Source organism: Kogia breviceps, chromosome 14, assembly GCF_026419965.1.
Source record: "Kogia breviceps isolate mKogBre1 chromosome 14, mKogBre1 haplotype 1, whole genome shotgun sequence".
In the NCBI taxonomy this organism is placed as follows: Eukaryota; Metazoa; Chordata; class Mammalia; order Artiodactyla; family Physeteridae; genus Kogia; species Kogia breviceps.
Window position 1 is genome coordinate 20,488,801 of NC_081323.1, and position 23,997 is coordinate 20,512,797.

The following is a 23,997-nucleotide window of genomic DNA, read 5'->3' on the forward strand; positions in this document are numbered from 1 at the left end:
CTGGCAGAGAAGAACAGAACTAAGGTCCTTGTCTAAATAGCTCAAGCTTCTTCTTTGAAAAAGACAAGCTAGAGCACATGAAGAAACCTGCGATTTCCGGCAAGTTTCCTCATTCAAACTATAGAGCTAGTGACATCAATATTCATATCGCTAAGGAAGGTATGACCCTGACGCTTGTTTTCTGTCATCTTTTTATTATTATTATTATTATTTTAATTTATGGCTGTGTTGGGTCTTCGTTGAGTGCAGGCTTCCTCTAGCTGCAGCCAGCGGGGGCTACTCTTCGTTGCAGTGCGTGGGCTTCTCACTGCGGTGGCTTCTCTTGTTGCAGAGCACGGGCTCTAGGTGCGCGGGCTTCAGTAGTTGTGGCTCACGGGCTCTAGAGCGCAGGCTCAGTAGTTGTGGTGCACAGGCTTAGTTGCTCTGCGGCATGTGGGCTAGAACCCGCTAGAACCCGCGTCCCCTGCGTTGGCAGGTGGATTCCTAACCACTGCGCCGCCAGGGAAGCCCCCATCTAAGTTTTAAACGGATATTTTCTCTTTTATAATTTGGATCATCTACTCCTCCACCCCAAGACTATTTAAAAAAAAAAAAAACCAAAAACTGCACAAATAGATAGTAGGTGCATTTACTTGTAACACATTCCTACAGTTAAACAGAAAAGTGCCAGAGAGAAGAATAAAACAAAAAAACGGACATGAGCAACCACCAAACAAGAGTTGTTCACATCTGTTTAATGCTAAGAACACAGATATCCTAAAGAATAGATAAACACTTAAGAAACAGAGTTTTGAGTTTTTTCCTAAACAGGATATTGATCATGAAAACTAGCGTTCCAAACCTCGAAAACAATAGGGCATACAAACCTAGAAAAATGAAACACATATTTTATCTCTTATCTGAATTACCTGAGAACGCTGAAACATTCTCTTGAAGAGAGATCAGTATTAAAATCGTGCAAAGAAACTGTACCCATAGTGTTGAAACCATAAAACCAAGACCTTGCTTATACATGAAAAGAACAAAATAAAAATAAAGCATGTAAAATAATGTGCAGTTTACAGAATTCAAAGAAAATCAGGGTGAAAGAAAGGCAATTAGGACAGGAGACATTCTATAAAGCGGGATGCTCCAGCGACATCTACTGCAAGCCCGGTGAAGCCAGGCGCCCTGAACGTGTGGAGCAGTCACTGATAGGAGGGATAAAGCGTGACTTCTCTAACAGACAGCAAATTAGCTGATGATCTGGCAAAACTTCCAGAATTAAAACTGAGGTAGTTTTCAGTAAGGAACGTTCTCCTTGAAAGCATGGCCAGCGCATGGTTGAGCCGGGACCTGATTCCAGCGAAGTGACACTGCCGCTCTATAGTCAACTTTCTGAATGAGTCTCTAGAGCACAGATCCAAGTGGGGGGTGCTCCAGTACCTGGGGTGTCCAGGTGTGACGACGTCATTGGCTCTGAGGGAAGTCTGGGAGCCGATGGAGCTGGCCACAGAGCCTTGGGAGGACAGAGAGGCGGAAGACCTCAAACTGGAGGCTCGCGACACAGACATCTTTGATACTGCTGACCCCTCTTTAGCCTGGGTTCCCAGAAAGGAGAGAACGTTCTTGTTCATGTCAGTCTGGGTGCCAGTGCATGCCGTGGCCATGCTGGCTTGTGTCCCCACGTCACTCCTGCTCACGGCGGGCGTCTCCTCTCCTGGCTCCGTCTGAGTGGCGGCATCGGTCACCCTCCCGCCCTCCGGCCCGTCTCTGCGGCTGCTGAAGCAGCCCTCCTCACTGATGGTGGAGGCCTCAGAGTCCTTGCGCCCGGCCTCTGCTGGGCCCTCCTCACAGCCCGGCTTGGCCTTCCTGGGGCTGCTCGAGAGCCTGGCCAGCCGTAGCCGCAGCAGGTTGCCCAGCGTGAGCTCCTTGCACAGTGGTTTCTGGTCGATGAGATGGTCAAACCTACCGCTGATCCGGAAGCTGGATAGGAGTTGGGAGCTGATGGGCTTTGACTGTGCGTACAGGATTCGGAACTCTAGGTCAAAATGTTCAACCACTTGGCCGGACAGAATGACCAGGTTGCTGCTGTTTAATTTGCCATCCGTCCATGTAAAACTTGAGGATTAAAAACAAACAGATAGAAGCTGGTAAGGATGAGTGATCTTCATTTACTTATTGTCAACCTGAATATAAAGCCCAGATATCCTGAGACATAAGTCACAACTCTGGTGCCAGCACACCTACCATGTAGTGTGAATGCAAGTTGCCTTAACACAATACATAACCTAGGAATGCGTTAACACAAGAGTAAAAAGGCCACTGTTCAACCAACAGGCTAAAATTTACACCCCTCAGCCTCAGAGTTGCTAAAAACTAGAAAGGGCTCCTAAAGCACTTAGGCCAGCACCCCTTAGCATGAGAAGCGAGGAAGGTGCCTAGCGACATCACAGGTGGAAGCTAGTGGCAGAGCCTAGACTGGGCCCCAGTCCCTCCTCCATGCTGCCGTTTTCACAAAGGGAGACAGGACTGTCATTCTAACAATGACACTGTTCCTCAACGCAGGTTTAGAGCTGACAAGTGGCCATGCGCCCCTGCCTGTCCAGCGTACCTCCTCCTTCCCATGGTAACAGAACCCTGCCCCCTCCCAGCCCACACAGCTTCATGTATGCACCCTCTCCAGTCACAACAGGGGTGGGCAGGTGAGCCAGGCTGGCCGCAGTATCCTATTCCCTGGGATGCGGGGACCTATGCAGGGTGGGCATGTGAGCTAGCGAGAGCCAGGGAATTTTGCGAGGACTGATACCAGTGCAGAGAGAAAGAAAGTCTGCCTCTTTGAGAAATAGCTACTGAAGGCCACGTGAGGAAGCCTGGATCTTTGCCCGCAGATGGAGAGTCTGACAGAGAATAAAGATCAACTAGAGAAAAGCAGAACCAGGAGACAGTGTTCTGATGAATGCATGGCCCCTACGTCAAGGTGAGTTGAAAACAAACGGTCCTTTTCTGCACTTTCAAGTTATGTGAGCCAGTAAATTCCTTTTTGCATACAGCAGTTTGAGTTAGCTTTCTGCACTTGAAGTCACCGCACTGATACAGAAATTTGTATCAGGAGTAGGGTGTTTTACATAAGAAATCATAAAACATAGTAGCAACTCTGTCTCTTGCGACCAAGAACCTAGGCTAATGCAAATTCACCTTGACAGCTGCCTTCAGAGCCTGAGAAGGAAGAAACCCTCAGTGAAATCTTGTAAACAGGACACCTAACACCAGGATTTTACAATGTCCTCAACAAATAGCAGCCATCCTCATCCTTATCCTCAATGGCAGCATGTTTCATTTGTAGGGGGTAATTTTTATATTTTAGAACAGCCAAAAAACCATTGGAGCTAAGTTTGGGTAATACAGAAAAATCCTACTTTGGGTAAAAATCTAGTTTCCTCCTGTTATTTCCAAACATCTTATGAAAGAAAGTCTCCAAGAAGAGTTCAAATTTTGTTGCAAGCAATGCCAGTACTGTTTGAAAAGAAAGAGACCAAGCGTTCCTTGATCTGCTGGCCTCATCTTGCACAAGCCTTTGCACACCCACCTTTACCCAGGGCTGACACATAGTTATCACTCAGGGATGCATGCTTCTTCAAAAATAGGTTTTTCTATCCTTCTTTTTTCGGGGGGCGGGGGGCCGTGCAGCAGGCAGGCTCTTAGCTCCCCAACCAGGGATCAAACCCATGATCCCTGAAGGGGAAGTGCGGAGTCTTAACCACTGGACCACCAGGAAGTCCCCGTTTTTCTTTTTTAAACTGTAGTGACACACTTCACTTATAACATCAGAGTCTAACACAGAGGTGGCAGAACACACCACCATCAGAGAGACCTAAGTAAAAATGGTGTATCTTAACCTCTGGAGATTGGTGTTTACCACTCTTTGTCTCCACCCTCCATTCAACTTCCCTACTCTCTACCCTCAGATGCAGTGCCAACGTGAGACTTCAAAGGTGGAGCCAGAAGCATGGATCAGTACTTTCTAGACTAAAGCACCAAATCACAAGGCTTGAAGCAAGGTGAAGGATTAAATCAAGGGGGCAGCTTCAGCTGTGCCCTCTGCACTGAGGCTGATGCCTGCAACTACCCTTCCCTTCAAGTGGGCAGGGACAAGGGGGAGTCAAAGTCCCCAAGGAACAGGAGTTGAGACTGTTCCTGTCTCTGTTAACCCCCAATTCATCCACTGCAGTCCTGGCTGAGTCTTGAATCTAGGACTCCCTCACTGTTGGGTCTCCAGGCAAGTTTCAACCTCTGTACTTTAGGTTTGTGGACCAAGAGGCAGGGGAGGGGATCCCAGGCCGACCACCTTCCAGAGGAGGAGGCTTTGATTAACAGGCTCACACACACAGATGCACACATAGCAGAAGGCTTGCCCATAAAGGCTCACGCTGAGAGGAAAAAGCAGTTTTTACCTTTATATAGCACACTTCCTCTGAAAAGTTTAGATTAATAAGCATGGACAAGTCAGAAACTCACCTGTAGGAGCCTGTAGCCACACGAATGCCATCGATCAGTGTGAACTTTTCATGAACCTTCCCAACAATTTTAGTTCCTGACCTTGCATAGTAAATATTTCCTGTAATCGTCCGAACTGTCATCAGCTGTTGGTGGGGGAAGTGGGAGAAGAAGAAATGAATGATCCAGTGAGCACATGATAAAAGAAGCCTTAGTTTACAATTTCCAAACAGACAAGCTTACTAGCAGATGAGTGGTTCACGGTCACCATTCGGTAACAACACCCACAGCACACACACCAGATGATTCTCAGGACTCAAGTAACGCTACTTCACATTTAGTTCATCTTCTTGAATGCTTTTTCATGCATGCATACTTATTTTTGAGACCTTCGGTTCATGTGGACACATGCTCTAGAAGATTCACTTTTTGGAGACACTGAACAATAGAATCCAAGAAATGACTTTGAAACAAAATGTGGGGGGATAAAATCATCAAAGAAAACATGCCAGTGATAGATAACATTTTAACAAAGGTTTAAAGAAGCTAAGCTGAGGTTTCTCCTCCTCTTTAGTTTAATAGCATTGCTAATAAATAACAGCCCAGGACTCCCCTGGTGGCGCAGTGGTTAAGAATCCGTCTGTCAATGCAGGGTACACGGGTTCGGTCCCTAGTCAGGGAAGATTCCCACATGCTGCGGAGCAACTAAGCCTGTGCACCACAACTACTGAGCCCCCGTGCCACAACTACTAGAGCCCGCACACCTAGAGCCGGTGCTCTGCAACAAGAGAAGCCACCCCAGTGAGAAGCCCGTGCACCACAACAAAGAGTAGCCCCTGCTCGACACAACTAGAGAAAGCCCACGTGCAGCAACGAAGACCCAGCACAGCCATAAATAAATAAACAAACAAATAAATAAATAAATAGAAAAGAACCTCAAACTTCTATAGGTGGGTTTTAAATAAATAAACAAAGAATAGCCCATCCACACTTACCCCACACCATAATGGGTGTGGAGAACAGGAAGACAGGACAAGCCTGCGCGCCTAGGGCCTGTGCTCCGCAACAAGAGAAGCCACCGCAGTGAGAAGCCTGCACACTGCAATGAAGAGGACCCCTCGCTTTCTGCAACTAGGGAAAGCCCATGCGCAGCAACAAAGACCCAATGCAGCCAAAAACAAATAAATAAATAAATACATTTTTTTTTAAAGTAATGATTAAACACTATAGCAAGACATAACAACATCCAAAGAAGTGAAAACCTACATCTACACAAAAACGTGTACACAAATATTCATAGCAACTTTATTCATAACAGTAAAAAACTGGAAACTACCCTAATGTCCCTTCAATGGGTGAAAGGTTAAACAAACCATGGTTCAACCATACCATATGATACAGTTCAGCAATAAAAAGGAACAATCTCTTGATACACACAACAATTTGGACAGATCTCAGGGGCGTGAAAAAAAGCCAGCCTCAAAAGGTCACACACTGTATAATTCCATTTAGATAACATTCTCTAAATGACAAAATTACAGAGATGGGGAACAAATTAGTGGTTGCCAGGGGTGAAAGATGCAGGGGAGGGCACAGAGAGGGGAGTGGATGTGACTATAAAGAGGTAGCATGAGGGAGATCTTTGTGGTGATTGAAAAGCTCTGTATTCTACTGGCAGTGGTGGGTACACATATGTATACGTGTGATAAAATGGCACAAAACAATAGACACACATGGTACCCATGTCAATTTCCAGGCTGTGATATTGTGCTATAAGTTACATAAGGTATAACTATTGGGGGAAACTGAGTGAAGGATACATGGAAACCTCTACGTACTATCTTTGCAACTTCTGTGAATCTATCGTTACTTCAAAATAAAAACAAAAGACAAAACAAAAAAATTAGGGCATAGCATAACATTGTTTCTGCGATATTCTTACCAAAATGCGTAATATGAATTTAACCATGGGGAAACATCACATAAACCCAAATTCTACAGAAAACTGGCTAGTATTCTTCAAAAACATCAAGACTCTAAAAGACAAAGAAAGAGAGGAACAGCTCCAGATGAGAAGAAGCTAAGAAGAAATGACAACTAAATGCAAGATATGGTCCCAGATTGGATCCTGGATAAGAAAACCAGCATTCATGGAATGATGAGTGAAATTTATCATGTCTACAGAGTAGATAATAGTACTATATCAAGTTTATTTCCTGAATTTGAAATTTGTACTGAGGTTTGTAAGATGTAAACATTTAGAAAATTTGGGCAAAGAGTATTCAGGGATGCCTTATATTATTTTTCTAACTCCTTTGTAAATCAAATTCTTTCAAAATGAAAATTAAAACAAACAGACAAAAAACCGAGAAACTTCCATAGAGGTGCACATGGAGCTGACAGGGGAGGGCTTCCCGGACGAACCCTGAGCAGAGCTTCAAAGGGTCAACATATAGGGCTTCCCTGGTGGCGCAGTGGTTGAGAGTCCGCCTGCCGATGCAGGGGACACGGGTTTGTGCCCCGATCAGGGAAGATCCCACATGCCGCGGAGCGGCTGGGCCCGTGAGCCATGGCCGCTGAGCCTGTGAGTCCGGAGCCTGTGCTCTGCAACGGGAGAGGCCACAACAGTGAGAGGCCCGTGTACCGCAAAAAAAAAATAAAAGGGTCAACATATAATAACAAGCATAAAGAATATCACTGTGGGCAGATTTCAGGGTGGTTTTGTGCATCTTTCCCTTTGGAAATTACCTGAATGCTATGTAGGCCTCTGTCTGTGATTGTGGTCAAAGCACTTTTTTTTTTTTAATTAAAAAAAATTTTTATTTTACATTGGAGTATAGTTGATTTACAATCAAAGCACTTCTGAGTGCCTGCACACAAACGTGTGACCAAGCTCCTGCAGGCAGGACACCCAACATTCTGGACCAGCCGCAGCACCAGGGCAGAAGAAGTCACCCCCACTTCTCGTGAGGGGCAGATTCACCAGCACACACAGGCCCTGGTGAGAGAAGCCACCATGGCAAAGTGGTGCTTCCCGAGGAAGAAGTTAAGACATGATGAACATGCGTGAGGCCAAAAAGACAGATCTCCCTTTGACCCTTCCTAGAGGATCCAGACACCCACAAAGGCAGCACCCAACTCAGCGGGCAACCGAGTCAGCAAATACTCCTAGATTTCTGCTGAGTGGATGAATCAGAGCCAGTCACTCGATCAAAGTCATGGCCAGGATATTCTGTGATCTTCCTGCTGCCCACACACAGCCTCAATTACAGCAAGAGCACCTTGAAATCGACACCTTCAATTTCTTCACCAGGCTCTGCGGCAGAGCAGGCATGGACTGAACATCTGGTTAGATGACAATGCGCTTTCCAGGCCTGACTTGCATTTCCCCTGGGTCCACCTGACACATTTTTTTTTTTTTTAAATAAATGTACTTATTTATTTATTTTGGCTGCATTGGGTCTTCATTGCTGCGCGCTGGCTTCTACTATTTATTGCAGTGCGCGGGCTTCTCATTGCGGTGGCTTCTCTTCTAAGCGCGCAGGCTTCAGTAGTTGTGGCACATGGGCTCGGTAGTTGTGGCTCACGGGCCCTAGAGCACAGGCTCAGCAGTTGTGGCTCACGGGCCCAGCCGCGGCGGGATCCGCCCGGACCAGGGCTCGAACTCGTGTCCCCTGCACTGGCAGGCAGACTCCCAACCACTGCACCACCAGGGAAGCCCCACCTGACACAGTTTTCAATTGCCTGTCAGGTCACAGGGCTGACTGTTTCATTCCATCTCCAAGCTCCAAGCCTTACCTCCGTCATGGATTTGCTTTGAAGCACTAGTGACAAGTTAGTAGCTACCTAATGAAACCCAATCCTGTTTCCTCTTGAGGGAGAACAGCCAACAAGAGCTCTCAAGAGAAGTTAAACAGTCAAAATTGTGTAAACCAAACTGCTTGATAATAACAAGGCAGTAAGTTCATGTCCCCTATGCAGCAGCCTATAGAACCAAAGTCCAACCTCTTCACTCGCTTTGCTCACTGCCTTGTTTCCAGTACCTGGAACAATGAGTAGCTCAGAGTAGGTGCTCACATAGGTGAGAAACTAAGTTGATGAATTAAGGTGATGAACCAAGTTGATGAATTAAGTTCCGAAGCTCTTAAGTTGCTTAATTTTTAAAAAGTGAATGATGTAATAAATGACTATTTTTCTTGCCTCTTTCTACTGGAGAGAACAAGCTTGCTAAGTTACATAACCTTACATTTATTTAAATACTTAAGCTCAAATTACTTTCATGCTCAGAGAAAAGGACATAAAAAGTCTAATTTTATAATAATGAGAAACGAGAGGCAGCATGTGACAGTGATTTAAGAACACTGGGGCTGCAGGCAGGCCGACAGATGGAGAAACTCCATCCCACTACTTTCTAGTTGTAGACACTGGGCTCTTGGTATCACCACTTCCCAATATGAAACACAGGTATAACGCCACTCACCTGATGGGGCTGCTGTGAGGATTTAAGTTGCATAACATTGTCAAGAGCCTAGAACAGTGCCAAGAACACAGCAGGACTCCGTAAATGGTAGTCCTTACAACTAAAATTGGAGCCTACCAGTGCTGCAGTCAAAAGCAGCAGCTTCCAAGGCAGCATCTTGCCATCAACAGAAAAGCTCCCCATTAAAAGGCATCGTGATGTGAGGGAGAGGCCAAGGTCTGAACCTGACTCTGTCTTTCTTTCCTGTGAGGCTTCAGGCAAATGACTTTTCTCACGGCCTCAGGTCCCTCCCTTACAACGGGGAGACCACCACCAACGGGGAGATCACGGATGCTCAGTCATTATTTGCTGATTGTGGTGAAACTAGAAACAGTGTAACACAAACCTTTTCCTCTTCAGGATGAACTTTCATATCCATGCACATATCCAAAAACTGAGAGAGCAGGGTCTGGTCCAGAAGGATGTAGACAGCAACTCCCCGTTGCCGACAGATTTCCTGCAGGTCTCGGAAGATGTCGATGTCCGTGAAAACATCCATAACCACTGCAATCACCTAGGGCGCGGGGCAGAGAGAAGAGCCAGCGGTCAACCCACAAGGACACCACCTTACAGCTCGTTGTCCGGACTCTGGACCCTGTCTCAGAGCTGGGAAAGGATCCCTGTCCTACAACCCCCTTCCTTCCTTCTCCTTCTGCGGTATCAGTTTTCCTCTCACCGTGGACTCTTGTCCATCTCCAAAGATGCTCAGCCCACTGTATGCTACAAATTTGGACTTGACCCAGCCACTCTCCTCCACACTGCAAATTTCTCAAAACCATAGATTCATCCACTACTTTGACCTCCTATGAACTTGTTCCATTCAACTCTCTTCCTTTACTAAAACACCCATCTCACAAGCTCAGCTCAGACCAGCAAGATATCTAGGTTCCGCGGCTAAACCCACCATCATTTTAGACACGTGACTTGTTGTCTATGGCTGTAAAACAGGTATGTAAAAACTTAGAGTCTCTCTGAGGCCCCCCTTTTGGGTATACCAGTCTCCAAGTCTGATTTTATTATCTGATTTTGGATCATAATATGGTTTTCTATTATAATCTAGAAAGGGCCACCTCATCCACCACCAACTCGTGGCGTGAAACTGGCTGAGCCAGGCGAGTCGATCCTCACCTCCTGCCTCTGTGGCTGCACGTCGCCTCTTCAAATAGGTCTGCTCCCTCCACCTGTCAGGGTCTAACCAAACGGCTTCCAGAGTGCCAGCCCCTCCTCTGTAAAAGGTGGTCTCTGAAGTTCTCTGGTATCTGTCCGCAGCGTAAGCCCGCAACAACAGCACGGAAATATGTCCTAAGGATGCTGCCCTGCAGCTTGGACCAGTACTTTCTGCTCCCCAACGACCCAGCTCCATTTGTGCCTCCTGATCAATTTTCCCCACTCAGCACAGACCACAGTTAAGGGCCCCCTCAGCCACATGGCCTTAGGTAGATTACAGCTGCTTCGAAAGTCTGTTTCCTTCGCTGCTAAATAGATTTGTCATGAGCATTAAATGACTATGCCACATCAAGTGCCCAGTACAAGAGATCCCTCTGGTATCTGTTCATTGATTCGCTTGACCAGTCCAGAGCTTAAGCCATCCAGACAGTTCAGCGCAGGGAAACATCTCCCAGCTCCTGGCTTTCCTGCTTAAACAGAGGCCGCTCCAGCAGCAAAGCCTCTAATCACACCCTCTGCAGGTTTGAAAGCATGGCCATCAGCTAATTCCTGGCAGGTCTGAGGGGGAACCAAAACATGCGGGTCTCGTACAAGCTCCTGCATTGGGTCAGAGCCAGGACTGTCACCTTAGGAAACCTCTCCCCGAAGCCAAGGTTTGGAGCTCTTCTGCAGGCTGGGGCTGCAATGTACCGCCCTCCTCGTAACCTCATCAGTAAAAACATGAGTCTCTTCCAATCACATTAACTCCTTTCCTGAACGTTAAGGTGACTGACTTACAGGTCTGTGAGAGCAGAGACCCCTCAACGGGACTGATTCATCTCTGTGGGCCCAGAGGACTCAGGTCAGTACCCGAGAGTCATTACCCCTTAAGTATTTGGGTATCAAAGAAGTGCAGAGGGGCTTCCCTGGTGGCACAGTGGTTAAGAATCCGCCTGCCAGTGCAGAGGACACGGGTTCGGTCCCTGGTCCAGGAAGACCCCACATGCCACAGAGCACCTGGGCCCATGCGCCACACTACGGAGCCTGCGCTCTAGAGCCCGCGAGCCACAACTACTGAGTCCACATGTCACAACTACTGAGGTCCGTGCACCTAGAGCCTGTGCTCCACAAGAGAAGCCACCACAGTGAGAAGCCCGCGCACTGCAACGAAGAGTAGCCCCTGCTCGCCGCAACTAGAGAAAGCCCGCGTGCAGCAACGAAGACCCAACGCAGCCCCCCCACCAAAAAAATAAATAAATAAATTTTTTTAAAAAAAGAAGTGCAGAGACAAAGAGACGATTTTACTGTCCATCTCTAACACCTCAGAGTCTTGTCCACCAGGAGGAGGGACCCAGAAATGCCAGCTCCCAGGAAGTCATTGCGGTGAGGGAGTCTGGGAAAGACAATTTATCTCTCTGGTTCCCTTTCTCCAATGTTGCCGAAGTCCCAGCTGTGAGCTATTCTTGGCAAAGGGTACAGCTAAACCCCACTGGAGACAGTGATTTAGAAAATAAAAAGTGTTCCTTCTAAATTGGTGGCATCTTCAGAAGTTTTTATCCTCCAATGCATTTTTATACATACTTTTTGGAGATTATCTATCCCACTAATTCAGGCCAAACAACTTACTGGTTAAAAGGCAGAAAGGCGTGGGCACAGATCCCAGCTCTGTGGCTTACTGCTGTGTGACTCTGGGCAAGTTGCTTAACCTCTCTGAGTCTCAGTTTCCTCCTCTGGAAGATACGGATAATATCATCTAGCATCCACATCAGAGGGCTGTTGTGAGGATTAAATGAGACAAAGCATGGAAAGGGGCTTAGCTCAGGCATGAAATAGCTGTTCAAATGCAGCCAGCACCTCAGAGTCTACAGTGGGCTGAACCCTGTGCTAGGTAGAAAGATGGCTATAAAGGATTCGACATGCACCTGACTTACCCATAAAGAGAGGACACGGGCTGCAGGGAAGGAAAATGATATGTACTGTAACAGGCAAGGAAATCAGGGGAACGCTTTGGGGGTGGGGGAGACAGTAAAGCATCTCCCTTGCAGGCGTAGACCCAACACAGGCCCTCAAATGTTTACCAAAGGAGAGAAAAGGAGGATTCTCATCTCATTCCTGGAGGAGATGGCCTTCGAGTTGAATCACAATTCAGGACAATTTGGACAGGGGAGAAGCAAAGCAGACAGCATCCGGCAGGAAGCCACATGATGACAGAGGAAGATGTAGGAAATGATGGGCTATGTCTCAGTCTGGCTGGAATGCAGAGTATGCATGAGAGGGAGTGACAGGACGTGACCGAGAGACAGGTGAGTGCGCAGGAGCACGGAAGGCCTAGGACTCCAACCAAGGTGTCAGGAACATATAGGCCATGGAGGGGAGGAGGTTTAGGATAAGTGATGAGTTTAGTGATGAACCCAACAGGACAGAAGAAGCTGATGCTGGAAGTGTTGGTTGGAGATGTGGACCCCCTCCCTGCAACACAGGGCCACATACCTAAGTACCTGAAACACAGCAGGCACTTAGGTAGCTATTTAGGTTCAGTAAATGTTTAGGAGGACTAAAGACTGAAAGAATAAAAATCAGAGATAGAGGTTTTGACAGTCGGCCAGGCAGGAAGCCCTGAGGGTCACAGAGAAGGGAAAGGGGACCGGGGAAAGGTAAGCAATGTTCTCCCTGGGTGAGGGAGGAGAGATGGGGGTGGAGGGAGGCTGATTCAGGTCCATACAAACAGGAAACAGAAACAATCTTGAGAGAGAGAGGTTTTGAAACTGATTTTGAGGTGGCAGTAGAACCTCATAAAGGGGTTCTGAATACACACATGTGAGAATGAGTCGAGCTCATAAGAGAAAGTGAGAGAAAATCAATCTGGGGTCAGTCCCCCGACCTCAGGAGAGACAGGAGGTGAGTGCGACAGGGCCGATGGACGTGCACCCAGGTGCCACTGGGACAGAGCCGAGGAAGCGGGCCCAGCTGGCCGGTCTAGAGAGGGCTGGAGGGTTGCTGGAAGCAGGGCCCCAGGAGCGGGGCTCACAGCATAAGGCGCCTGCCAAACTGAATTTTGATTAATCATTTAACAAAACAATTGTGCAAATACCACCTTTGTTAGGTAGTGAGTCAGTATCTAATTTGCCCTTAGTTTCATTGTTTGGTTTTGAAGCTTCAATCTTTCCTGTGTGTTGAAAATAATTGGGTTTCAACGCCCATGGGGTACTTAGAGGGTAGATGGAGATGCTTCTCCCTCTGACTCCCCCTGCACCCAACATTCCCCTCCTCTTTCTAGAGCAGGATCCTTAAAAGACTTCTGGAGGAAGAACAGCCCTATGGATGGAAGCAGTCAGCAGGAAGGCCCACCTTCCTTCCAGACCCCATCCCCGCTCCCCCTTACTCTTTGCCCTCAGCCCCACCCCACCCCCGCCCCCATGCAACCAACCCCAGCCGCAGCTGAACTAGACCTGGGGTTTCTCAAGTCTGTGAAGGGACAGACTCCTCTCTGAACTGAGCAATGACCTGGGCTCATTCGCTGGCCAGCTGAGTGTCTGCTTTGCAGGGCTGGCCACATCTCCTAGGTGTTGGTGTCCATGTTGCAGGCTGCTAGGCCCTAGAAGTGCACCTGGACTTGAAAGCGGTCATCACTCCCACTCCCTGAGCCATACTGCAGGATGGACAAAGGAGAGACACGTGGGCAGGCGGGCATCCCATGCTCATCAAGTGCCCACATGGTCACGGTGGGTATTGCCCTGTCCCAGCCTATGCTACAAAGAGCCTAAGTGGTGGCTTGTGAGCGTCCGATCCAGGGTCAAAAGCCCATCTGCAACTCAGCGCATGTTGGTCCTAACATGACACCTAAAGAGGAAACAGCCAGCTGTCGGAGCCTGGATGGTTGGTCTGCTGCCAGTCCCCACGCTGTTCCTGCTCTTCTCCAGCCACATCTACAGCAGCCACGCCTGCATCAAGTCCCATGTCATCATTGCAGGTGACAAAACCTCAAGCCTTACCTCCCTCAGTCACTCCTAACCATCCCTCGATGATTTATACCATGGGACCCGGTGATCCACGTGGTTACAGGTAGCAGTCCCTGGGGTATTCTGCACAGACCCTGTTTATGTTACTTTTCACGCAGAACTGGAATCTTTTCTGTTTGCCAGAAGCTCTAAAGAGGTATCTCGAGATTTGAAAACCCCCGTTAATTGTTATCTCCAATTTACTGATAAGAAAAATAAAGCGTGCAGGGGTTCGGTGACTTGTTCAAGGTGACACACTTAGGCAAACGCAGAAGCTGGAATTTCAGCCCAGCTGACCCCAGAGCTACCTATTAAAAAGTGTTAGATTAGGACTTCCCTGGCAGTCCAGTGGCTAAGACTCCGTGCTTCCAATGCAGCGGGCACAGGTTCGATCCCTGGTCAGGGAACTAAGATCCCACATGCTGCACGGTGTGGCCAAAAAAGAAAAAAAAAAGCGTTAGATTAAACATTATCACAAACAAATCTAATGTTCAGTCTTCAAATGACTGAAAGCTTAGACTAAATCCTGGAAGAATCATTAGAGTATTCCATAAAGTATATGAGATTGAGCCCATCACAAAGGATGATCGCTAAACACACAAAATAACTTGCAGAGCAAACGTCAGGCAACTTGAAATGCCCTAGGACAGCAGGCACTTCTTTCTGCGGGCAGTTTTGCTGACTAACTCCGAATTGACTAAATCAGGCACAGACGCTACATGAACAGGCTACAGAGTTAGACCTGGACGTGGATGCAGGCTCCTCCACTTCTGATCACCGTGTACCCTCTAGCAAGTTCCTTCCGTTCTGTTGGCTTCTACAACATGCAAATAATGCTACCCAACTTGTAGTGTTTGCAGTGGGTTTGGTCAAGAGAGAACACTTGACAGTTCCTGGCACACAGAAAGCCCTTTTATGGCAGCTGTCATAGTCTTAGTCCTAATTCTGCCACCGACCATGGCCAAGTCATTCTACCTGAGCTCAGCATCCTCAAACACGGCTCCTCTGAGCTCTGTCATCTGATTCACACACCCTCGACGGGCGGGGCAGGGCTCTGAGCAGGCACTTGAGCAGCCTCGGGGGCCACTCAGGGTCGGTCATTCCTGTTCTCAGTCCAGCTCTTCCTCTGCCTGGAGCAGGAAGTTTGTGTCACTCACCCCTTCTCACTGCACCTCAGTTTCTCTCCCTTCCCACCCATGGTCATAAAGCAAGGACACATGTGAGAGACGCTTGCAATTCTATCAAAGGTCTATGCACGTGCAAAGATGCATCAGCCTGTCTGGTGGTCAACAAGAGCCTGCCTGCTGAATTCCTCACGCTGACTGAGTGACACCCAACTCGACTTCCAGTCGAGTCCCCAGGGCTCCTGCCTCTTCTGGAGACCTTCTTGCAAACAAACAAACAAACAAACAACAAAGACCTATACTTTCCCCCCATGTATTACAGATTTTAACAGAAATTTTCTCCTGGAAATTTCTTTTAACATCTTTAAATAATGGGGCTCCTCTGGTAGCACAGTGGTTAAGAATCCACCTGCCAATGCAGGGGATACGGGTTCCAGCCCTGGTCCAGGGAAGATCCCACATGCCACGGAGCAACTAAGCCCGTGTGTCACAGCTACTGAGCCTGCTCTCTAGAGCCCACGAGCCAAAACTACTGACCCCACGCACCACAACTACTGAAGCCCAGGTGCCTAGAGGCCGCGCTCCGCAACAAGCGAAGCCACCGCGATGAGAAGCCCACGCACTGCAGCCAAGAGTAGTCCCCGCTCGCCGCAACTAGAGAAAGACCGCGTGCAGCAACGAAGACCCATCGCAGCCAAACAGAAATAAATAAATAAATTTATCTTAAAAATTAAAATGAAATCTTTCAATAATGATCTTGATATCACCTTCAGGGTTTAAAGACAAAAAGGATGTCAATTTCCACAGCAAAACCTAAATTCATTCCTGCGCCTTGTTTTCTCTGAGTTTCATGGGCTGTTATAAAATTAGCAATTGAAGTATCAGATTAAATTGCCGATGGAGCCTCTATCTGCAGAGAGGGGCCTGGGGCCCCTCTGGGAAGGCAGGGGTGGGTAAACCAATTTTTCAATGCCCCCAGGGGTGCAGGGACCAGCCACATACAGCAACATTTCCTCTGCACTATTCCAGCATGAAGTACACAGGCGGGCTGAGCTTTTTCAAAGGGAGGGGAAAGCGTTAAGAGACGTTTTGCGGGGGAAGGGGCTTATCATCGTGAGTTATTTTTTTAAATATAATTACGTAAAACATCTGCCTGGCTCCCAAATCCAATACACAAAACACGCTACATCCAGAGACACCTAGCTTCCATCCCTCTCCCTTCCCTTCTGCCCTCCCCACAAAGATAATAACTTCAACTAGTTTTTGGTTTCTGCCATTTAAAAAAATATATAAATAAGTATGCACGTGTACACACACTCATTTATGTTACTAAAAGAGTACGTATATGTGTGTGTACATATGTATATGCATATGCTCATATCCCCCCTGTAGATAACAGGCAGCGTATGATACGCGTTGCTCTAGACCAGTGCTGTCCCAGCAGAACCTTCTGAGATGGTGGAGGTTCTGTATCTGCGCTGTCCAACACGGCCGCCACCAGCCATAAGCAGTGATTAAATACTCAAAATATGACTAGTGCAATCGAGGAACTGAGTTTTTTAATGTATTTCCTTTTAAGTCACATAAACTTAAATAGCCACAGGTGGCCAATGGCTGCCGCACTGGTCACTGCAGTTCTAGCCACTTAATCACAGGCAACAGAGCTAGCGCTCATCCCTTTTCAGAGCTTAGCCACTCCACTGTGCAGAAGGGTCTGTTTACTCACCCATCTGCCACTGACGGATGTTTGAGCCCTTCCAGCCTTTGCTGTTATAATCAGTGCTGCAACAAATAGCCAACTGCATAGGCCTATTCCTATTTTTCGCCAGTGTATCTTTGGGACAGATACACAGACGTGGAATTGCTAGGTCAATGGGTAAATACAACTGAAATTTTGCTGAATATTGCCAGATTCCCCTCCAGAGGTTCTATCATTTGCATCCGGACTTTAAAAAAACCAGAAGGCCTACTACTTTTCTTCCTGAGAGAACTTATGCTTTATCCATAAAGGAACCAGAGAATAATTCTGCAGCTTCTCTACTGCCCAATCGATGCCGGGTGAAAAGAATAAAGAAATGAAATGGCAGACAGAAAACAGAACAGCGGTTGCTGGGGGCTGAGAGGAGGAGGGAATGGGGAGTTACAGTTCAGTGGGAACAGAGGTTCCTCTTGGGAAGATAAGCAAGTTCTGGCCCTGGATGGTGGTGATGGGTGCACGTGGTGATGGTGAAGGTCCTTAATCCACTCATCTGTACACTTTAAAAAAGTGCTAAATTTTGTTACATATATTTTACCACAATTGAAAAGAAGAAACAAATGAAATGGCGAAAGACTCCGAAACCCTTAACCTGACACACAGAACCAAAAGGAAGGGATAAAAAGCAGCCACACTTAGTCTGGTGGGCAGCATCTCACGCATGGGTGAGATTTCCTAGGACAGTGGTTCTCAACCAAGGGCAATTTTGCCCCTCAGAGGACATTTGGCAACGTCTGGGGACACTTTTTAAAATTGTAAAATATGTAACATATATAATATTGCCATCTTAACAATTCCTAAGCGTACAATTCAGTGGCCTTAATTACATTTGCAGTGTCGTCAGCCCTCACCACTATCTGTTTCCAAAACTTTTTTATCACCCCCAGCTGAAACTCTAACCATTAAAGCAGTAACTCCTTCTTCCCCTGACCCCCTCCCCAGGGGAGACATTTCTCACTGTTGTGGCCTCTCCCGTTGCGGAGCACAGGCTCCGGACGCGCAGGCCTAGCGGCCATGGCTCACGGGCCCAGTCGCTCCGCGGCACGTGGGATCCTCCCGGACCAGGGCACGAACCCGTGTCCCCTGCATCAGCAGGCGGATGGATTCTCAACCACTGCGCCACCAGGGAAGCCCTGGGGGGAGACATTTTTGAACGTGATGACTATTTTCTGGCAGGGGCCAGTGCTTCTGGCATCCACTGGGTGGAGGCCAGGGATACTACTCAGCATCCCACAATGCACAGGACAACCCCTCAGAACAAAGAGGGTTACCCTGTCCGAAACGTCAATAGTGATGAGGTTGAGAAAGCCTGCCCTGGGCTCCGAATAGGAACTGATCACACTGCACAGGTTCAATTGCAACTCAGAGGAGGACTGTGCCAGATCAGGAGGGCCTTAATTTAGATACATCCACGCGCACACCAGGGGCCTCCAACAGATTCCACAGCTCTTACTCCTCCTAGGAGGCAGGACTCTTTGTCAACACAATGACAGCTTTTTACAAATGCTCAGGTTATCAAAAGGATGCCCAAGGGTGAGGTCACAGCAAAAGTGCCCCTTTGGAACAAAAGCTTGTAGGGAATGGGCAGCTGGTAAGAGCGATGGCTCTGGAGAGTGCGGGACCTCCTAACAGGGTGAGCTTTGTCTTTGAGCTCCCATCCGGACACTAGGAATATCCCAAGAGCCTCGGCAATAACAGCACATCACCAAGTGAGGGCACACAGTACTTGCGGCAAGGTCTCCACTCCCACCCGATTTATGGGGGCCAGAGCCCAGCCCAACGCTGATTCACATGGCAAAAGAGACAAAGAAATGAATGACTTATCAACAAATACAGTAGTACAGGGATAGATTCTAGAGTACGTGTGTAAGGGGGAAATCCTGTGTAGTTCAAAATTCTCCTAAGAGCAAACATCTCAGCTCTCAAGAAGTCCAAAGGCAGGGGGGGGGGGGGGGGGGGGGGGCAGTCCAAAACAGTACTTCCTCCAGCTTTGGTGAAGCTCAACTGAGCACCAGGTCAACTTGTATTCAGAAGCCACGCTGCACATAACTTGTGTGTTTCTAGGTGCTGTACCTCACTCAACGCAGCAGACCCACGCTTTGAAAGGTGCGCAGAAACTGAGCCGACGGCAGAACTGGCAGGTTCACAGCCCTGGTCCCACCTACCCTGGGACAAGCCCTTGCTGAGCAGATAGGCAGGCAAACTCACTTGCTGAATGATCAATGGTGCACATGAGGTTCCGCTGTACCTACTGAGCACTGTTCGGTGCCAGAGGCCCTACAAGCCTAAACGGCTCAAACGGCAACATGAGTCCTGGATGAGGACCCATCCCAGAACCATCCGTTGAGGCTGCAGAGCCAGGATCAGACACCACCATTTACCAACTGAGCCTGGCTTCTTGCGCCTGTACCCTGACCACTCCAGTCTCCTTCCTGCCAAGGGGAGATCTAGTCAGTCCTGTCATCGTCATTTTCCTTTTTCTTCAATATGCAACATGGAAATTAAAAGTTCAAATCTTAAGAAACCCTTAAAAACCCCCAGCTTATTGAAAACTACCAACACACCAACCCTCCCTCATGGCAGGGGGCCCTGTGGAGTGGTGAGTGGCCGAGAGCCCGGGCTCAGGGGCCAGGCAGATGGGCTCCAGCTCTGTCCCACACTAACTGTATCTTGGGGAAGCTACTTATTGTCTCTGTGCCTGGTCTCTTCTTAATTGTGGCCTCCTCTTCGGTTGGGGAAGGTTAACTGAGAGAGTCCAGGTAAAGAGCGTAGCACAGAAACTGACCCTTTAAAAGTGCTCAATCACACCGTCAAGCACTTCCGCCAACTGAACACAGACGCAGAATGGCTTCTCATCTCATCCGGGAACAGCCTGAGACCTACATCTCCACAGTCCTCGCCGTCATAGGTACTGGACTTCAAAGGATGTAGTCGAAGTGACACAGCCACTCCTGTGTATACAACCCACAACTCTACCTGGAGCAGCAGCACTGGACCAGCCACCAGACTAGCTCCCTAACACCTGTCTCCTCCATAGATCTCTGTCCACCTGCAGACAGTGACGCCTCCTTATCTCCACATGGCACAAGGCAGAGCGTGGTGGCTGACAGTGGTTAAGAGATGCTGTGCCTCGGTTTGAGTCCTGGCTCTGTCATTCCCTGGCTGTGTGACCTCGGGGCAACTTAACTTCTCGATGCCTCAGTTTCATCAGCCGCAAAATGGAGCTAATAATCGCACCTACCTTAGGGTTACTCGGAACAGTACCTGGCAGAGAAGCATTATTATGTTTGGGGGTTTTGTTTTGTTTTGTTTTTACATAAAAGAGATGGTGTCTGAGACCTCAAGTTTAGCGTGTCTCAAATCCCACTCATCTCCCCATCCTTACCCCCAGCCTCATTCTTCTCCTGTATTCTAATTTCGTAGCATCACCACTCACCCAAGCTAAAAAAACTCAGTTCTTCCTATACCTTCTCCTTGGCCTTGCCTACTTTCCTGCCCTCTCCCTCACTACCCTTCCGGTCCATCAAATGACCAAGTCCTGTCAATTCTACCTAAAATTCTCCCCCTGCCCGAGCCCCAGCACTGCCTTAGCACAGACCCCTTCTCACATGTAGATCCCTAAGCCTCTCCTTACTACCACCTCAACTCCAGTCTCACCCCTCTCTAACCCATCCTCCTTCCTGCTCTCACCAGGATTTACTGCTCAGGAACACCAATCTGATCAGCTCCTCTCCTCCCTCTAAACCTTCGATGGCTCCCCAATGCTCCTTCCAGTAGCGTGCGAAGCCCTCGACAGTCTGGCGTCAGTCTTTCCCTTCAGCCTCCTCTCCTACCATTAATTCCCACATACTCTCTGCTCCAGCTGTGAGGAACTTGGCTGCCTCCCAAAATGCCAGGTGTTTTCACACTTCTGGCCCAGTCCCTATCCTCTGGTCTGGCAAGCCCCACCCATCCTCTTGGACCCAGCTCCAAGGTCACCATCACTCCTAAAGCTTTCTTTCTTCATCCTGCAGCAACTTCCTCACTGCTTCCCGCCAGCAGACTGTCAACTCTCAAGTGCAAGCAAGGATCATGTCCTTCACCTGTGGCCCCAGCCCCTGGGGCACAGTGTCCAATACACAGTAGGCTCTGAATAAGCAAGCAATCTGGCATATGGCAGAGACCTTGAAAATACTCATCAGATTTAAAGGTAACGTACCACCTTTCTCAGTTAAAACTGCCCAGGTTCCAAATACAGAATCTTGAACATATAAGAGTGTAGCTGGACTAGGGCACAGGGCAAGGCAGGAGGTTCTACCCAGGAATGCATTACAGAATGCCTACAAGACAAAGGTGTCTGAGCATCAGCCTTGAGCCCCTTCTAAAACCAGCATGAGTTGATGGACAGTCTTCTCTCTGGTCTTAGCTCCAGTGCCCCTCCACTACCACTAAAAATTGGATGTAAGCAAGAGGCTAGGGCAATTCCTCTCTCTTTCATGGAGACCCGTTCATTACTTTTCTCAAATTCCAAGTGCGCAAGTTCTCCCCCTAGACGTGATCGTTGGGAATGCACACCTATCCTAAAATGGTGTCTTTTTCCATCTTTTCAATCTTTCCCCTGAACCAACAAGTGTCTGTTGCATCAAAAGGACCCTCAGCACACCCAAAGCACCGCAGGACCGAAAATAGCCTAGCTGGAGCCCACACCTACTCCCACAAAGGCAAGGCACTAGCCTACTGTACCCCCTACCCACTGCAACCCCACCATCAGGCAAAGAGCACCCGGCGTAGGAACACTGGTAAGTCAGGGCTTGTCCCTTCTTGGCTACTTCAACTGCCTTGATGCACAGATATCATAACCACAGCCAGACACACTCAGGTATGAGCCCTAACAAGTCTTACCATGGCCTGGGGCTTTACCTGCCATGTCTCTGGCACAGGCAGACAGCCAGGAAGTTGGGCAAGCAAGGTGGCAGTTGATCATGGCTCTGGAGGAATGTGTCTGCTGCCACACCTTACCCATCCCTCCCACCTTCTGTGCCGCATTCTTCCTCCCAGACCCCTAGTACCCAGCACCCTGCTGCAGTCTCATCCTGGCTGGCAGGGAGACAAAACCTCCCACTGCACCCCAATACCTTGTCACACTAAGAGTCAGACAACTGCACGAAAACCCACTGTGAAGAGAGAGATGATGACTTAATGCAGGGGTATCTGCAATTTTTTTTTCCAGCCTATGAAAATGCAAACTCCCTTCCCCACCCATTCACTGAAGGAGCAACTTCCCCTCCAGGCCGGCAGGAGGGAAAAGGGTCGAGGCTCACTTTGCCACTCTGGCAGGTATCTGCTTTCTACAACAAAAGACACGTGCAGGTGACTAGCAATGATAGATTCCTAATGCCCCGCAGTTGTCTCTGGGGACAACTTTCAGGAATTTTCCCCTAGGTTATGCGCTTCTTAGGTATTGCATCTCCTAAGAAGCTCCTGAAAGTGGGATCTAGAGTTGACTGACAGCCAGTCTGACAACTGGTTTTAACTGAAAGCTGGAACTAGCAGGATTTCTGATCACCCTCCCAGGGAATGTGAATGTTAGGAGTTGGAACTTGGGCACAATCCGCATTTGGGGGGACCGACACTTCTCCCACTGTCCCCTGCCACGAGGAGCGGCCAGGGAGGAGATCGGGGATCCGAGGGGATACACGCAGAGTGGGGCGAGTCGGGGACCCCGGGACCACCCGGCTTGCGCTCCTAGCAGACCTCAGTTTCCCATTTTTGAAGGGAGTGTCCCGTCAGACCGGGGACCGAGGTGACCCGAGGAGCCGGGCGGCGGCGCTCACCTCTCGCGCCGAGCGGAGCTGCTGGCGCAGCGCGTCCTTGCAGCCATAGGGGCCGCGGGCGCCCATGCAGCGGGGCTGGAAGTGAGCCTCGACGCGCGTGGCCCCGCGGTAGGCGCCCTTATAGAAGGAGGGCCAGCCGAGCTCCAGCAGCGGCGGCTCCAGGTCCGACTGCTCGGGGAAGTAGGTGCCGGAGGAGCAGTCGTGCGACGAGCCGAAGGAGTCCTCGGCCCCCGCTGCCGCGCCCTCCTCGCCGGGCCGCTCGGCCGCGCCTAGGATGGCGCGCACCTCGTCGGGGTTTAGGAAGCGGCCGAGGCGCTCGCGTCGCAGGAAGGCCGCGAAAGCATCGGGGCCGCCCGCCACCAGCTCCTCGAGCGCCAAGCGCCGCTCCTCGCTGTACAGCTCGGCCGGGTTGGGCGGCCCGCACGGCGACAGGAAGGCTGCGGGCAGTTCTTCCAGACCATCGGACCGCAGAGCCATGACAGCATTCGGACACAAGCCGGCTAGGGCCGGTACGGGAGTGCAGGACGCTTTATAGGCACCTTTGAATCTAACCGGCCCGCGCCATTGGCCGCGCCGCCCCGCCCCGGATCTCCCATTGGCTGCCTTGTTGAAACGGCAGAGTCCGGACGCAGTGCACGTCTCCGTGACTCCGCCCCCTGACGTGCTATTGGCTGCCCCGCGGCCCGTCCCGACCCCGCCCCGCAGCCCTGCCCCACCCAGCGCCTCCTCAGAGGCTCAGGACTGCGGCTGGGATCACGTTCTTGCTCCGTGGTTGCTCAGCGGAATTTAGTCTTGGAGACTACGTTCCTGTTCCGAGGTAGCCTTCCTGCTTTGGTCCTGCGGGGAGCCGAGTTCATCAAGATCAACTACAGAGCGGATGTCAGGCCTGAGTGGCCGTGGTACCCGGGGCGGTGGGGCAGGCAGGGATACCGAACTGAAGCCGGAGAGCCGGACCACAGCCATCCTCGCGCTCCCCCTGCCGGCCACCCCACAGCGCGGCCCTACAAGGTCCAGGGAGGTCAGGAATGTGAACTGGGAGGAGAGGCTGGGACCTGCTCGGGGCACACTGACCCACTTGACCGTGCTTCTCCGGGTCTCTCAGAGCTTGGGTGAGGCCAGCCACTCCCCAGCATTGAAATCATTCATTCATTCGTTCAAAAATACC

General features: G+C 49.4%; 1 protein-coding gene across 1 annotated transcript; it reads right to left on the bottom strand.

Annotated features, from left to right (window-relative positions):
• Window positions 1–613: 613 nt before the first annotated feature.
• Window positions 614–23,333, bottom strand: FAM83D (family with sequence similarity 83 member D). Its single transcript, XM_059036620.2, has 4 exons — window positions 22,833–23,333; window positions 9,342–9,509; window positions 4,498–4,622; window positions 614–2,100 (listed from the first exon to the last, which is right to left on the bottom strand). Exons 1-4 carry the CDS (start codon window positions 23,307–23,309, stop codon window positions 1,188–1,190), a joined length of 1,683 nt encoding a protein of 560 aa, XP_058892603.1. The 5' UTR covers window positions 23,310–23,333; the 3' UTR covers window positions 614–1,187.
• Window positions 23,334–23,997: the final 664 nt, after the last annotated feature.

What these genes read in the sequence shown, in the direction of transcription:
- FAM83D (XM_059036620.2), bottom strand. Translation starts at nt 23,309, where the DNA reads ATGGCTCTGCGGTCCGATGGTCTGGAAGAACTGCCCGCAGCCTTCCTG. An exon ending in TTCATCCTGAAGAGGAAAAG is followed by an intron (nt 4,623 to 9,341) that starts GTTTGTGTTACA and finishes CCCCACCAACAG; the next exon opens with CTGATGACAGTTCGGACGAT. An exon ending in GTGGCTACAGGCTCCTACAG is followed by an intron (nt 2,101 to 4,497) that starts GTGAGTTTCTGA and finishes TTAATCCTCAAG; the next exon opens with TTTTACATGGACGGATGGCA.